Source organism: Vulpes vulpes, chromosome 3 (assembly GCF_048418805.1).
Source record: "Vulpes vulpes isolate BD-2025 chromosome 3, VulVul3, whole genome shotgun sequence".
Lineage (NCBI taxonomy): Eukaryota > Metazoa > Chordata > Mammalia > Carnivora > Canidae > Vulpes > Vulpes vulpes.
The window spans coordinates 60,261,592-60,275,765 of record NC_132782.1 but is presented as its reverse complement, the minus strand read 5'-3'; the positions used below and the strand labels follow the sequence as shown (position 1 = coordinate 60,275,765).

At 40.3% G+C, this 14,174-nt stretch overlaps 1 protein-coding gene and 1 non-coding gene across 2 annotated transcripts in view; one reads left to right on the top strand and one right to left on the bottom strand.

Moving 5' to 3' along the window:
• Positions 1-14,174, top strand: part of USP13 (ubiquitin specific peptidase 13) — a 118,289-nt gene that overhangs the window by 15,564 nt on the left and 88,551 nt on the right. The window contains exon 2 of the mRNA XM_026007208.2: positions 8,941-9,066. Coding sequence (XP_025862993.1) covers positions 8,941-9,066 — 126 coding nt within the window. The remainder of the gene's footprint in view (positions 1-8,940; positions 9,067-14,174) is intronic.
• Positions 3,973-4,151, bottom strand: LOC112926327 (small nucleolar RNA SNORA81). Its single transcript, XR_003236314.2, has one exon. It is a non-coding gene; the product is annotated as a small nucleolar RNA SNORA81 (small nucleolar RNA).

Genomic DNA, 14,174 nt, shown 5'->3' with positions numbered 1-14,174 from the left:
AGGAAATACAACGTAAAGTAATAAATGCACAGCTATGTGTATATCATATTTATATAGAAATGCTTTGAAGAGTGGGGTTAAGCAATGCATGGGTTTCTAATGCTGCTCCTCTCTCGTGGCTTGATTGTGAGGTGGGAGAAATTGTCTTGGGGACCATTATAGAGCGTTAGAGAAGCCCAGAGTGGTATTTCTTGTCTTCCTTGTGATTTCAGGTTTCCAAGTTTGTCAAGTTTCTGTTTAGGGCATCACGAAAATGATAATTAGAATCTTATTTAGCTAAGAACATGCTGAGAAGTGCATGCTGGCCATTCTGGGCTGGGTGGCCTCTGGAAGATAGTGCATGCTGGCCAGATAGGGTCTAAGGTGGGATGGGGTGTGGATGTGGCAACCACTGTCCAGAAGAACCAGTGAGCCTGGCTTGGTTACAGAAAGTAGGGGAACTGGGGTCACAAGGTTCAAGTGTCCAGGCTGCTGAGACCCTGACTTTAGCTGCACAAACCTGAAAAGCTAGTGTTCCTGCACATGCTGGAGGCTGTTTTTCTATGCATGGCCATCAGTTTTCTCTTGATGATACTCATTGTTTAGTTTTGTCAGAGCCTTGAAATGGAATCTGTGCTATGGAGTGTTTTATTTTTTTATTTTTATTTTTAAAAATATTTTATTTATGTATTTATGAGAGACACAAAGAGAGAGAGAGGCAGAGACACAGGCAGAGGGAGAAGTAGCCTCCATGCAGGGAGCCTGATGTGGGTCTTGATCCCGGGTCTCCAGGATCACACCCCAGGCTGAAGGCAGTGGTAGACCGCTGGGCCACTGGGGCTGCCCTGTGGAGTGTTTTAAATCCAGGTCAGAAGGGCACCGAAGATCAGGTCCTGTGTTACTGAATGGCAAGTAACTACACAAACTCTGCCACTCGGTCTGTAAAAGTCTCTTCAGTTTGGCTCTGTACCAGGTAGTGTTGCTGGAATTTAGTAATGCTCATGACATGATTTACCTGCCCTCGGGGAGCAAATGTGTGATTCAGTGTCTGAATGTGGTGGCCTCAAATGAAGGAAGCACGAGTCTTCACAGCTACAGATTTCAGCGAATGAGATGCTAACAGTCATGGTATAAAAGTGGATTTGGGATTAAGGACCAGCAGCCCAAGATGATGAGTCAGGAGATACGGGAATTGGTCATGGGCACAGGCTGGCAGGTGGACAAGTGGACAGGGTTGGAATCTGGGGAGCTTGCTCAGTCGTGAAGGCATTGATGTATGTAGCTGGTTTTGATGTGGGCTACTCAGAAGGCTTGAGGCCTGACCTGATGTCTCTGAAGATCCTTGAAGTGACACTTTCTTGACCATGAGACTTTCTTAGAACTGCCTGGTCCTGGGTAGTTCTAAGAATGGGGTATGGACATGGCAACCACCAGCTCTAGGCTAGTGCTACTCAAGTGTGGTCAGCTGACTGGTGCCAAGAGAGAAGTACAAACATTGAGAGTAAGCGTTTAGAAATTTCCATAGCAACTTGACATTGTAGCCACATCCAAGTGTGTAAGCAGTAGATTAGTTTGTTTGAACAGCATGTAGACCTGTTTGGGTTTTGAGGGACTTAACATGTGGGAGTAAGTTCACATTTAACTGGAGCCAGTGACTGGTCGCAGTGGAGTCATGTGTGTTTCCTTAATGTACAAAAACAAAATGGAACACAACACAGAACAATCTAATCCTTCATGATAGTAGTTTGACAAACACTTCTTTGGACCAAGCATGAAAATAATGGGAGGTAAGGCTGTGAGACCCAAGGTCAAGAACTTAAATATAAAACCATTGATCACATTCCAGCTTCATTTCAGGTCTTGGTCATGATCAGACTTTCTTCTCTTCTCTTTCCTCTTTGTCATCAGCATGTTTTTTTTTTTATGAACATTATTTTTAGTGCATACTATATACAATTCTATACTTAGGTTTTATATACATATATAATACATAATCGTAATATTTACTCAGCCATCAAAAAGAATGAAATATTGGCATTTGCAATGACATGGAAGGAACTTGTTATGCTAAGCAAAATAAGTCAGAGAAAGACAAATATTACATGATTTCACTCGTATGTGGAATTTAAGAAATAAAACAGATGAACATAGGAGAAGGGAAGAAAAAATAAGATAAAGACAGGGAGAGGCAAACCATGTAAGAGACCCTTAAATATAGGAAACAAACTGAGGGTTGCTGGAGGGAAGGAGGGTGAGGGGATGGGGTAACCCGGGTGATGGGCATTTAAAGAGGGCATGTGATGTAATGAGCACTGTTATATGCAACTGATAATTCACTAAATTCTACTCCTGAAACTAATACTATGCCATATGTGAACTAACTGAATTTTAAAAATAGTCTTGAAAAAAGAGAAAAAAAGAAAAAGAATATTACTGTATTTTGTTGTGTTTGTATGCCACAGGTCCTTAGCTCTTCTGTTTTGGGAGCTCTTTTTCCTATTATAAATAGTGCATTTTTGAATATTTTTGTGCAAATTAGGCTTTTTCCCCCCTCTTTCTTTTGGATTCCCGCAGTCTTTACCCAAAGGAGAAATATTGTGTCAAAGGGTCATAGTTCTATTGATCTCTAGAAAGATGGAACCAATTTATATTGTGAGAGTACACATATAGGTTTTCTCTGTGGCTTCAGGCTTGGTAATTTTAATACTTCTGGCAGTTTAGTAGACATATACTTGCCTTGAGATAGTTTTAGGGAGAAGGTGATGTTTGATTTTAATATTTTCTCACAATTAAAACTAAATGATCTTAAAAGAAGAACTTACCAAGTTGAACCTGAATGTTGACATCCTGTAATTTTATCAGTTTTTACATAGTTTGGATATAAACTTTTCTTCATTGTACTTTACATCATTCCTCGTTCTGTTGTGACTGGTTTTCTATTTGTTTTATTATGTTTTGTGGTGTAAAACTTGTTCATCAGTGTTTACATTTTTATACCTAACCACACCATCTCTCCATTTTATCTTTTCTTGGCCAGAAATTATTTTCCCCTTCCTAAGTGAGATAAATATGCTATTCTACTCTTTTCTAGTTTTTTAGATGCTTATCTCTTAGAACTCTCTAAACATCTTATTCCGGGGTTTGGTATAAGATATAGATCAGATTAATTTTATTATATACTGATGCCTAACTGTCCCAATAACTTTTATTAGTGATTTCTCCCCATTTTTGTGTTTCTTGTGGTTTGCCATATATCAAGCAGTTACCATACAATGAATATATTTTTGGAATCTTCATGTGTAGGCTACTATTTATTTAAAAAAATAACTGTGATATATCTGGATTTCATTTGTGACCTGTCGTAATTTGAAAAAGAGTGCTTTTACAAATAATTAGTCGAAATTATTCTCAGCTAATTTTGTAACCTCTTTCTCCTAGAATTCTGAAGGTAGACTCTATCACCTGAGAAAAACATTATTTTATATTCTTCCCTCTTATTCTTTGTGTTGTATTTCACTGTCAATTGGTAGTTTTCTAACCTGCATTATTTCTTTCTTGAAATTTTAAAAATTATTTTTAGAAAGGGAGAGCAAGTGAGCGAGATGGGAGTGGGGGAGGGGCAGAGGGAGAGGGAGAGAGAGAATCTCAGGCAGACTCTGAGCTGAATTTGGAGCTTGAGTGGGGCTTGATCTCATGACCGTGTGTGCCATCATGACCTGAGCTGAAGTCAAGTGTCTGATTCTCAACCGACTGAGCCACTCAGATAATCCCTATTTTATTTTTTTCTTTTTTAAATTTATTTATGATAGTCACAGAGAGAGAAGGAGAGAGGCAGAGACACAGGCAGAGGGAGAAGCAGGCTCCATGCACCGGGAGCCCGACGTGGGATTCGAGCCCGGGTCTCCAGGATCGCGCCCTGGGCCAAAGGCAGGCGCCAAACCACTGCGCCACCCAGGGATCCCAGAAAATCCCTATTTTAATTTTTTTCTAAAGACATAGTGCATCATGCCTTAAGACAAAGGACACTGGACACTAAGAGAGAGAGGTTCACCCCAGTCTTTAGACTCTAATGCAGTTACTTTTCTTCTTATGTTACTCTGCTAGCATCATTACAGAAACCAAGGTATGATCCTGGTTTCTGCGATTTTAGCGCAATGCTTATATAAAAGAGGTCCTGCCCCATTTCGTGGCTGCCCTTTTGGCCACAGGAAGGCAAGGGTTTTACAGATTTTCCAGAACAGTAGTCTTAGTGGGAATGTGGCTGGTTAACGAGAGCATGAGGTTGAGGGTTCTAAACTAAGAGCTTGGCTCTGATCCCAGGCTGTCAAAAAAAAGAATCAGGAGAGATAGACTTGTCAGCATAGACTTGTCCTCATGAGTGAAAGAAGCTGTTCAGAGCACATGCATGGAGTACTGCCTTTGAAAGAAAGTTTTATAGGACCAATATTTAGACATTACTAAGGCAAGAGGGAAGAAGGCATGGGTCGTTAGACTGAAGTGTGTGCTTGTTCTATATGGGATAGCTTTTAAAGGGATTTGTGTCTCAGTGTCCTGAAGTTTTGGTACGGCTGGCAAGTCCTGTGGGCAGTGCCCTCATCTCAGAGCCGCTGCTTCAGAGGCCAGCCGTGTGTAGGATGGAAGAGACCCGAGGATGTTTGTAACAGAATCCTTCCCTAGTGAGGCCATTTGCCTTTGAGTGCTAAAGCATTTTCCGGGCAGCCCCAGTGGCCCAGCGGTTTAGCGCTGCCCTCAGCCCAGGGCGTGATCCTGGAGGCCCGGGATCTAGTCCCATGTCGGGCTCCCAGCATGGAGCCTGCTTCTCCCTCTGCCTGTGTCTCTGCCTCTCTCTCTCTCTGTGTCTCTCATGAATAAATAAATAAAATCTTAAAAAAAAAAAAAAAAAAAGAAAGGGATCCCTGGGTGGCGCAGCGGTTTAGCGCCTGCCTTTGCCCCAGGGCGTGATCCTGGAGACCCGGGATCGAATCCCAGGTCAGGCTCCGGGTGCATGGAGCCTGCTTCTCCCTCTGCCTGTGTCTCTGCCTCTCTCTCCGTGTGACTATCATAAATAAATAAAAATAAAAAAAAATCTTAAAAAAAAAAGAAAAAGAAAAAAAATAAAGACCTGAGAGCCAAGGGAGGCAGTGTGGGGGTGATACACATAGGTCAGTCACAGGCCAGGCTTGTATCTGAAGACAAAATGATGATCTTTGATGCCAAAAGGATTTAAATAAAATAAAATAAAGCATTTTCCTCTCAGATTATGGACTTTGTGACAATATCAGGTGACTCCAGAAATTGAGAATGAATGCTTGGGGTATATTAAATTTTTATCAAATTTCCTAATAAGCCAGAAACTCTTGGCAAGGAAATTAGCAAAGATTTTACAATTATTTTAGGGATTACTTTATAAACTCTTGCATTATATTGTATTTTTCTCCAGAAAAATGCTATACTTGAACAGTTTTCTTCTTCCACTTGGTAATTTCTTGATTCTCTCACTAGTTGCTTAATATATTTTTCTGATAGATTAATATTTGTTGCCCCTAGCCTGTGTGGCTGTCAGACTGATTGTTTTCTTCCTTCTGCTTATTTCCCTCAATTATAAAATAATTGAGATAACGGAACATACATGTAGTACATAGAACTGTAACTCATAATAAATAATTGCTATTGTTTGCATAATGCTTTACAGCACAGAATGTATCTCACCCTCTTTGAACTTAACACAACCCTGTGAGGTGGGAATTATTGTGCAGCAATGCTTATGAAGGAAAATACTGAAGCTCAGAGACTGAATGACTACCTGCCGTAGGCCGCAGAGCTAATTAATGGCAGTTCAGGACCCTGGCTACAAATCTTATATTTTCCCTGGCATATCTTCTGGTTTAAAGTCTTTTTGATTGAATTACATTTTATTGGAAGAGAACGGGAATGTTATTTTTTAAAATCACAACATATGGTGCTCAATTTAATGGGCCTAATGAATAACTGACCTAATGATGTAAGTTTTTTAAGGGTTATAACTATGCAAAAAACATGTGTATTTAAAACATTTTTAAAAATTTATTTATTAATAGAGACAGAGAGAGAGAGAGAGAGGCACAGGCAGAGGGAGAAGCAGGCTCCATGCAGAGAGCCCGACATGGGACTCGATCCAGGGTCTCCAGGATCACGCCCCGGGCTGTAGGCGGCACTAAACTGCTGTGCCACCAGGGCTGCCCTAAAACATTTTTTTGAAAGAAGGATTTAATCTGTTGATCAAATGAATATAGTATGTTGCCTCTAGTTGAAAAACTTTTCTAACATTCAAAGAGAAAAAGTTATCCAGAAGAATAAGCTGAATAACTGAGTTTTCTGGATGCTGTTTTTTAGTCAAGTTTTAAAAATTTCATTTGCAAGATGCTTGCTGCCAGAGTAGAAAATTGAAATTGATTTTTTCCTATGAATCTGTATTCTGTGACCTTGCTAGATTTGTTAGTGTTACTAGTTAGTAGTTTGTAGATTTTTAAGGATTTTCCCTATAGACTATATAATGTTATCAGCAAATTGAGATCATTTTACCTATTTCTTTGTAATCTTTATGGTTTTTTCTTTTTCTTGTTTTATGCAATGTATTTGCTACAATAATAGGCACATATCTGAACTAATGCTGTTGTAATAACCTCATTGTGGTAAGGCTTCTTTATGTCTGGTTTATAAAACCATAGATACCATGTTGGAGGATTTTATTAGAAATTAAAAAAATATACAATCTTGAGTTATTGGAACTTAAAATTATTTTTCATATATTTGTAGTGAGCATCAGTGCCTGTTTTGATGTTGAATGTATGCTTTACTAAAACGTAAGGAATTATGATAAGTGCTTATTGGCAGTTCAGACAGATCTTTTTTTAAAGACTTTATGAGAAACACACAGAGAGGCAGAGACACAGGCAGAGGGAGAACCAGGCTCCCTGTGGGGACTCAATTCCAGGACCGTGGATCACGACCTGAGCCAAAGGCAGACGCTCACCCACTGGGCCACCCCAGCGTCCCAATTCTGACAGATTTTTTCTTTTCTTTTCTTTTCTTTTCTTTTCTTTTCTTTTCTTTTCTTTTCTTTTCTTTTCTTTTCTTTTCTTTCTTTCTTTCTTTTTTTTTTTTTATTTATGATAGTCACACACACACACACACAGAGGCAGAGACACAGGCAGAGGGAGAAGCAGGCTCCATACACCGGGAGCCCAATGTGGGACTCGATCCGGGTCTCCAGGATCGCGCCCTGGGTCAAAGGCAGGCGCCAAACTGCTGCGCCACCCAGGGATCCCCCAATTCTGACAGATTTAAAACAAAATTCTGTTTATAAATTGTTTGTTGGGGTGAGAATGATAAAAGCTTAATTAAAATCCACTTTCATCGAGGAAACGATGGCTAATTTTAAAGACTTTAGTTACTTATTTGAGGGGGGATGGGGAGGAGGAGAGGGAAAGAATCTCAAGTAGACTGCACCGAGTATGGAGCCCAATGCGGGGCAAGATCTTTTTTTTTTTTTTAAGATTTATTTATGTATTCATAGAGATGCAGAGAGAGAGAGAGAGAGAGAGAGGAAGCAGAGACACAGGCAGAGGGAGAGGGAGAAGCAGGCTCCATGCAGAGAGCCCAACACTGGACTTGATCCAGGGTCTCCAGGATCACACCCTGGGCTGCAGGCGGCGCTAAACCGCTGCGCCACCGGGACTGCCCGCGAGGCAAGATCTTAAGGAGAACTGACCTGAGCTAAAATCAGGAGTCAGATGCTCAACTGACTGAGCCACCCAGGTGCCCCAAGGATGACTAATTTTATAGGTAAAATTTACAGAGAAGCATATTAAACAAAATGAGAGAAAAAAATGGGATAGAAAATCAAGCATCTAAAATGTGAACAAGGAGCACCTGGGCGGCTCAGTCGGTTGAGCATCTCTCTTTGGCCCAGGTTGTGAATCCAGCATCCGCAGATCGAGGTCCGCATCAGACTCCCTGTAGGGAGGCTGCTTCTCTCTCTGCCTATGTCTCTGCCCCTCTCTCTCTGGGTCTCTCATGAATGAATGAATGAATAAATAAATAAATCTTAAAATAAATAAAATGTGAAAAATATCCTTGACTGTTCATTGTGCCAGTATGTCTGTAATTAAATAATATTTGAAATGTGGCATAGAAGGATAAAAAGAGAAATAGATTTAATTTAACTCTTCCAAGCTGTGTGAACTTGGGCAAGTGACTCATCCTTAGTTCTTTTTTTAATCTGTAAAATGGCAATAATAGTAAGCTTGCCGTATTGTCGGGATTAGAAAAAACATACGAGAAGTGCCTGGCCCATATTGGGCATGGAAAAATATGTAGTGAGGGTTATTATAGGACTCTATCCTTTATTACTTATTCATTAAGTTATTACTGATTTGTTAAATTGTCATAGTTTAGTAATGGGTACCATCAAATAGCATGTATCACCCAAGGAAGAAAATGTTTGAATCGAAGAACCCTGTCCTGCTAAAAGAACATAGAACTTTTTTTTTTTTTTTTTTAAGAATATAGAACTTTATCTTCCTAGAGACTTACACTGATCCATGAGGAAGAATGATTGATAAACCATTGCAGTGGTGGTAGTTGGATCAGTTGCCAAACTTTTTTGCTTTATTGTCCTTTACCCCAGTTTTGGAGAGTCAAGACAAGCATGTTTATTTCCTAGGGCCTCTGAGGCTCTGCCCCCAACTGGGAGATTGTGGGCATGTGTCCGGGAGCACCTGGAACCCAGGATGGGGGCCGGAGCTGCTACTGTAGGTGGAATGGAGCCCTGGAGGGTCATCTTAAGGGCCTATGACAGCCAGGTGGCCTTTTGCTGGGCCTTGTCTTCATCATTCACCCTCCTTCCCTTCCCTTTTTCAGTATCTAAATGACTTTGCAAGGTATTCTTGGCTAATTTTGTAACCTGTCTCTTTCTCCTAGAATTCTGAAGGTGGACTCTATGTATGCATGAATACATTTTTGGCCTTTGGAAGGGAACATGTTGAAAGACATTTTCGAAAAACTGGACAGAGTGTATACATGCACCTGAAGAGACATGTGCGAGAGGTGAGATACACGTTGGGAGAACCGGCCTTGATACCTTTCCCTTACGGTTGCTGTGGTGTGGCTTAGCACATGGAAGTTTTACTTTGCCCATGTGACTGCTGATTCCCTTTGATGATAGGAAACAAAAACATGACCGTTTGCAGAAGTTCATGTTTGCCCACACCCTACCTTACCCAGTTTAATTTTTCCTTCCTCCGAATTTCTAGTTAGTATTAACAAGACATGAGTCGACTGAATGAAGAAAAATTAAGTAAAAAATACAGATAAGTACACAAAGTCATGTCAGAAATTCTAAAATCAGAAATAAAAAATATTTGGATATTTTTGCTTCAGATTTTTTTTTTTTTTTGAGCAAGAGAAAGACCTCTCCTGAGAGCTCAAGTCCCTTTTGTTTCCCTCCTCAGTAGTAACCATGGCTGCGAATTTATTCTTATTCCTATGTAGTCATTATATTTTATTTATGTAAAAATATTTATGGATAGTCATGATATGTAGAAGGATTTTATGTGTTTTAAAGATATAGATAAATACTATCTTACTGTTACGTGTAATTCTGTGTAGAGCTTCCCCTTTTCGTATTGTTCTTGAAATCTGTTCATGTTGCAATGCATCTCAATGTACTTATTAATTCATTTTATTATTTGTCATTCCTTCTAATGAGTACCTTGTCATTTGTTATTCTCTTGTCCTATTGATGAACGTTCTGATTTTTTTTTTTTTTTTTTTGCTTGCTTGTGGGAGTATTTATCTTCATTTTGGCTAGGTATTGCCAAATTCTCCCCCAGTGTGGTGGCATCAATTTATACTCCTATCTGCATTGATTATAGATTCCTGTTTTCCCACATCCTCAACAACATTTGGTCAGATTTTTTTATTTTTCCTAATCAAATGGTTGTGGAGCGGCATCTAAAATAATTGGCATTTCCTTCTGCAAGGGTTAAACATCTTCATATATGTCTATTGGCCATCCTAGTTTTCTCTTCTCTGATTTTCCTATTTTCTTAAAGTCTTGACTTTTTGCTTCATTTATGAATTATTGTGTACAGAAGTTTTGAATCTGATGTTAGATTAATTAAACTTTTATGAATTATACCTTTTGTATCTCATCTAAGAAATTGTTTCCCAATTCAAGGTCATAATGATATTTCTTTTAATACTTTTGTTTTTGAAGTGCATGTGTGTTTGCATGAGCATATGTGTGTTTTAACATTTTTGGACTTTAATCCATTTATAATTTATTGTTGTATTTGTATGAAGAATGGAAATCTATTTTTTAAAATTTCCCTTACTGGTAACCAGTTGTTCTGCTATTCCTAGAGTAGCGCAGTCTTTCTCAATGATTTATAGTACTATCTTTTTTTCATAGTTTAACTTGTCATTCATACTCAGGTGTATTTTGGGGCTCTCAATTCTTTTCTGTTGATCTTATTTTTCTGTGTCTGCATTGGTGCAGCAAGCCTTGATATCTGGTAGTGCAAGCACTTTTTCCAGAACTTCCTTGAATTTAGATACTCCTTTTTCTATGTAGATTTTAGAGTCGGTTCACCTAGTTTAAAAAATCCTGTTGAGATTTTGATCACAATCACATTGAATTTGGAGATTAGTCTATAATCCAGCATCAAGTAAGCTTCATGAAGGCAGGGACTTTTATCTGTCCCTGTCTTCTTTTAGTTCTATGTCCTCAGCACTTGATAGTCCAAGCACATAGTATGTGCTTCATAAATATTTATTGAAAGAGTATTCAAAATAATATACCTCTCTATTTATTCAGTTCTCTTTTGTCTCCTTCAGTACTATTTTATAATTGTCAATAAAAGAGCTTGTATTTTGTAAAAATTTTTTAGGTACTTTGTAATTTTTGTAACTATTGTTACTGCTAACTTTTACTTCTTCATGTATTTTAATTGGTTATTGATGTTTGGGGATGTTATTCATTTTCAAATATTGATTTTTTTTTACTTAGCAATACTATTCAGCTTTCACTTCAGTCCAAAAAGTTTTTAGACTGTGTTGGACTTCTAAATAGTCAATGCTGATTTGGAGTTCATCTGATCGTTTGCCTAGCCTACCTAATATGTTCTCTGTTTAAGTTCCAGACAAAGGAGAGATTCCCAATTGCACAGTGGGCAGAGTAGGAGGAAGAGGAGGAAGAAAGGCCAGGAGGTCAGATAAACCATCAACTCAACGATTAGCTTTAAAATAATCTAATGTTCGTTTGATAGTACACGATTTACATTCACTGCTTCTGTTATGTGGGATCTAGCAATTCTTGTGAGGTCCACTCTGTCAAGACATGTATCTTAGTGTAAAATGATGAAGTTTTAGGATAGCATTGGGAGTAGGAAATGAAACCAAGGCTAAGCGGCTTGAGATAACTTGCTCACAAAGATTGTGGTAAAATCGCAGAATGCTGATACTCTTGTGTGGTTAGCTCTGATCTGAGCTTTTCAGTTAAATATTTCACTCTCTGACCACAACTTTCTCTCAGTTTAGCTCTCATTTATTCTGATTTTATTCTGCTGTTCTCCCTCCTTGCAATTTGTGGGTGGCCACTTCCCCTGTTTGTTGAGACTGCTTCTCAGGACTTGAAACATTGTCTTGCCACCAGTGCCCTCATGGGACCCTTATCCCCTCATCTTGCCTCCTTAACTGTTCCCAGAGCTCCAGCTAGTTATTCCTTCAGCGTCATCCTGGCTTCTGAGTGCTCTTGGCGAGCAACTTCATACCACTGTGGTCTGGAACCATGTCAAACTCCTGGCCTTCCCCCTTCTGCTAGGCCCACTCACTGGAGCCTGAAGCTTCTCCCACTCCAGACTCTGGATGCAGCCCTCAGAGTGCTACGAAGGCCTCCCTCATCATCCTCAGAAAATGATTTGACTGTACTTTGACTTGAGAAAACAGGAACCTTGGACAGCATCTTCCTGACCTCCTGTCTTGCCTCCTGGGAGGCATTGCATCTGGTTCCCACATCGCAGCAGAAAGCTATATTCTCTCTGTCCTCACAGCTCCGTTTCCTCCTTGGAAACTTGCTTTTTCCTTAACTCCCTTTTCTTCAACATCTCCCTCTTTTGGCTGTTTCCTCCCACCTTAAAACATACCACAAGACTGTCCCTGTGATTTGTGTCCTCCTTTGGTCATCCCATCCCTTAATAAACGTGTTTTCCTGTTCTCATCGTCTCTAATATACCTCGCTGGAAGTTCAGCATTGCCATTGGGTCAGTCTTCCCACTAATCCACTAAAACTGCCAGGGATGCAGTGACTGCTGAGTTGTCACACTTGGTGGGTATGTTTCAGCCCTGATTTTACTTGGCTTTTTGAATATTTGAACTTATTTTCCTCTTGACTCTGTTCCTCTCCTGCTTTCTTTGGCACCATTCTCCTGGCTTCCTCCTGTTTTTCAGGCTGCCTTTTGTGACTTTGTCTCACTAGCATCTCTTCATTCACTTACTCCTTAAATATCCGTACTTCTTCGGGTGCCCTTTGATCATCTTTCTCCAGAAGCTTCTTTTCATCATCGGTGTTGTCTGCTTCCTTGTTTAACCATTGTCTCTGAACTGACTTTCTAATCAATGTCTCTCCAGAGCCAAAGATCTGACCATCTGACTCTAACCTGGCTTTTTCTACTTGAATACCTCACAGTCCCTCAAGCTCATTGTGCCCAGACTCAGTGAATAATTCTCTTTCTTAGAGTTATCCTTTGTCTTGAATTCTAGAGACCTGGAAAGCTTTTGGATTCTGCTTTCATTCCATGGCTAGTTATCTGGACCTCTCAAATGGCTCTGAAGTCCATCCTGTCCTCTCTATTCTGCTGTTTTTGCCTGAGGGCTCATCCCTTAAAAGAACTAATGCTTTAGCTTCTGGACTAATCTCCTCTCTTCCGAACTTGCTGCCTGCCATCCCCCAGTGTGCATGCTGCACCCAGAGTGACATTTTCAAATGCATGTATCTGCGGATCTGTGGGACTCTGAGGCTTAAATCTCTGGTATCTTCCTTTGTTGCAGGAGCAAGTCCAAGATTTTTTTGCATGTGATTACAAGGCCTTTCATAATCTGGCCCCTCTAGCCTTTTTTTTTACCCCCCTCTAGCCTTTTTTTTTTTTTTTTTTAAGATTTTATTTATTCATGAGAGACAGAGAGAGAGAGAGGCAGAGACCCAGGCAGAGGGAGAAGCAGGCTCCATGCAGGGAGCCTGACGTGGGACTCGATCCCCTGTCTCCAGGATCATGCCCTGGGCGGAAGGCGGCGCTAAACCGCTGAGCCACCGGGGCTGCCCCCCCTCTAGCCTTTTTGACTCTACTTTTACTCCACCAGCTTTGTGCTCTAGACATATCAAACCACTTCTTCCTGAAATACATTATGATTTCATACTGTTGTCCATGCTGTTTGTTTTCTCTCTCTGGGATGCCTCATTCCTCTCATACCTATTGTATTCCATGTAGTCAGCATATCCATCTGTCTGTCCATCATCTGTATATCCATCTATCCATCATCCATCCATCCATCCATCCATCCATCCATCCATCCACCCACCCATCTTCCTTCATCCATCCATCAAACAAATATTTGCTGAACAGTTGCTAAATGCCAGACCTGCTGCTCTTCTTACCTGACCAGTGCTTCCCACAACCTCCCCAGAACTGTCATTTCCTCCTTCTGATTCAACCTTTTCCACATTATTTCTTAATACTCATCAGAATCTATTGTGCTCTTTGTCTGCATATATGCTCTTCTACTTTGCAGGTGGGCTCCTCAAGGGATGAAGCATGTCTTCATTCATTTTGCAGCCTCTTTGCCAGCCCAGGGCCTGACCCATGGGCACAGTCATGTTTGCTAACTAAGGGGTTCCTGTTTCTCAAACCCTGTTGATTTCTAATGGAAACTGAGCAGGCTCAGAGGCAGTGGTCTTTGGAAGGAAGACCTAGTGGGTTTATTTGTTTTTGTTTTTCCTGAAAGGTAGTGGATCTAATCCAAGTCTAAGGTGTGAATGGCAAAATCCGGGAGAGCCTCGTGTTCTAGCACGTCTTCATGCAGCCCCTCTCCTTCTTGCTCCCTCCACCATCCTGCAGGAATGGAGGAGACAGTGGAACAATTAGAAGCATGCCATCAAC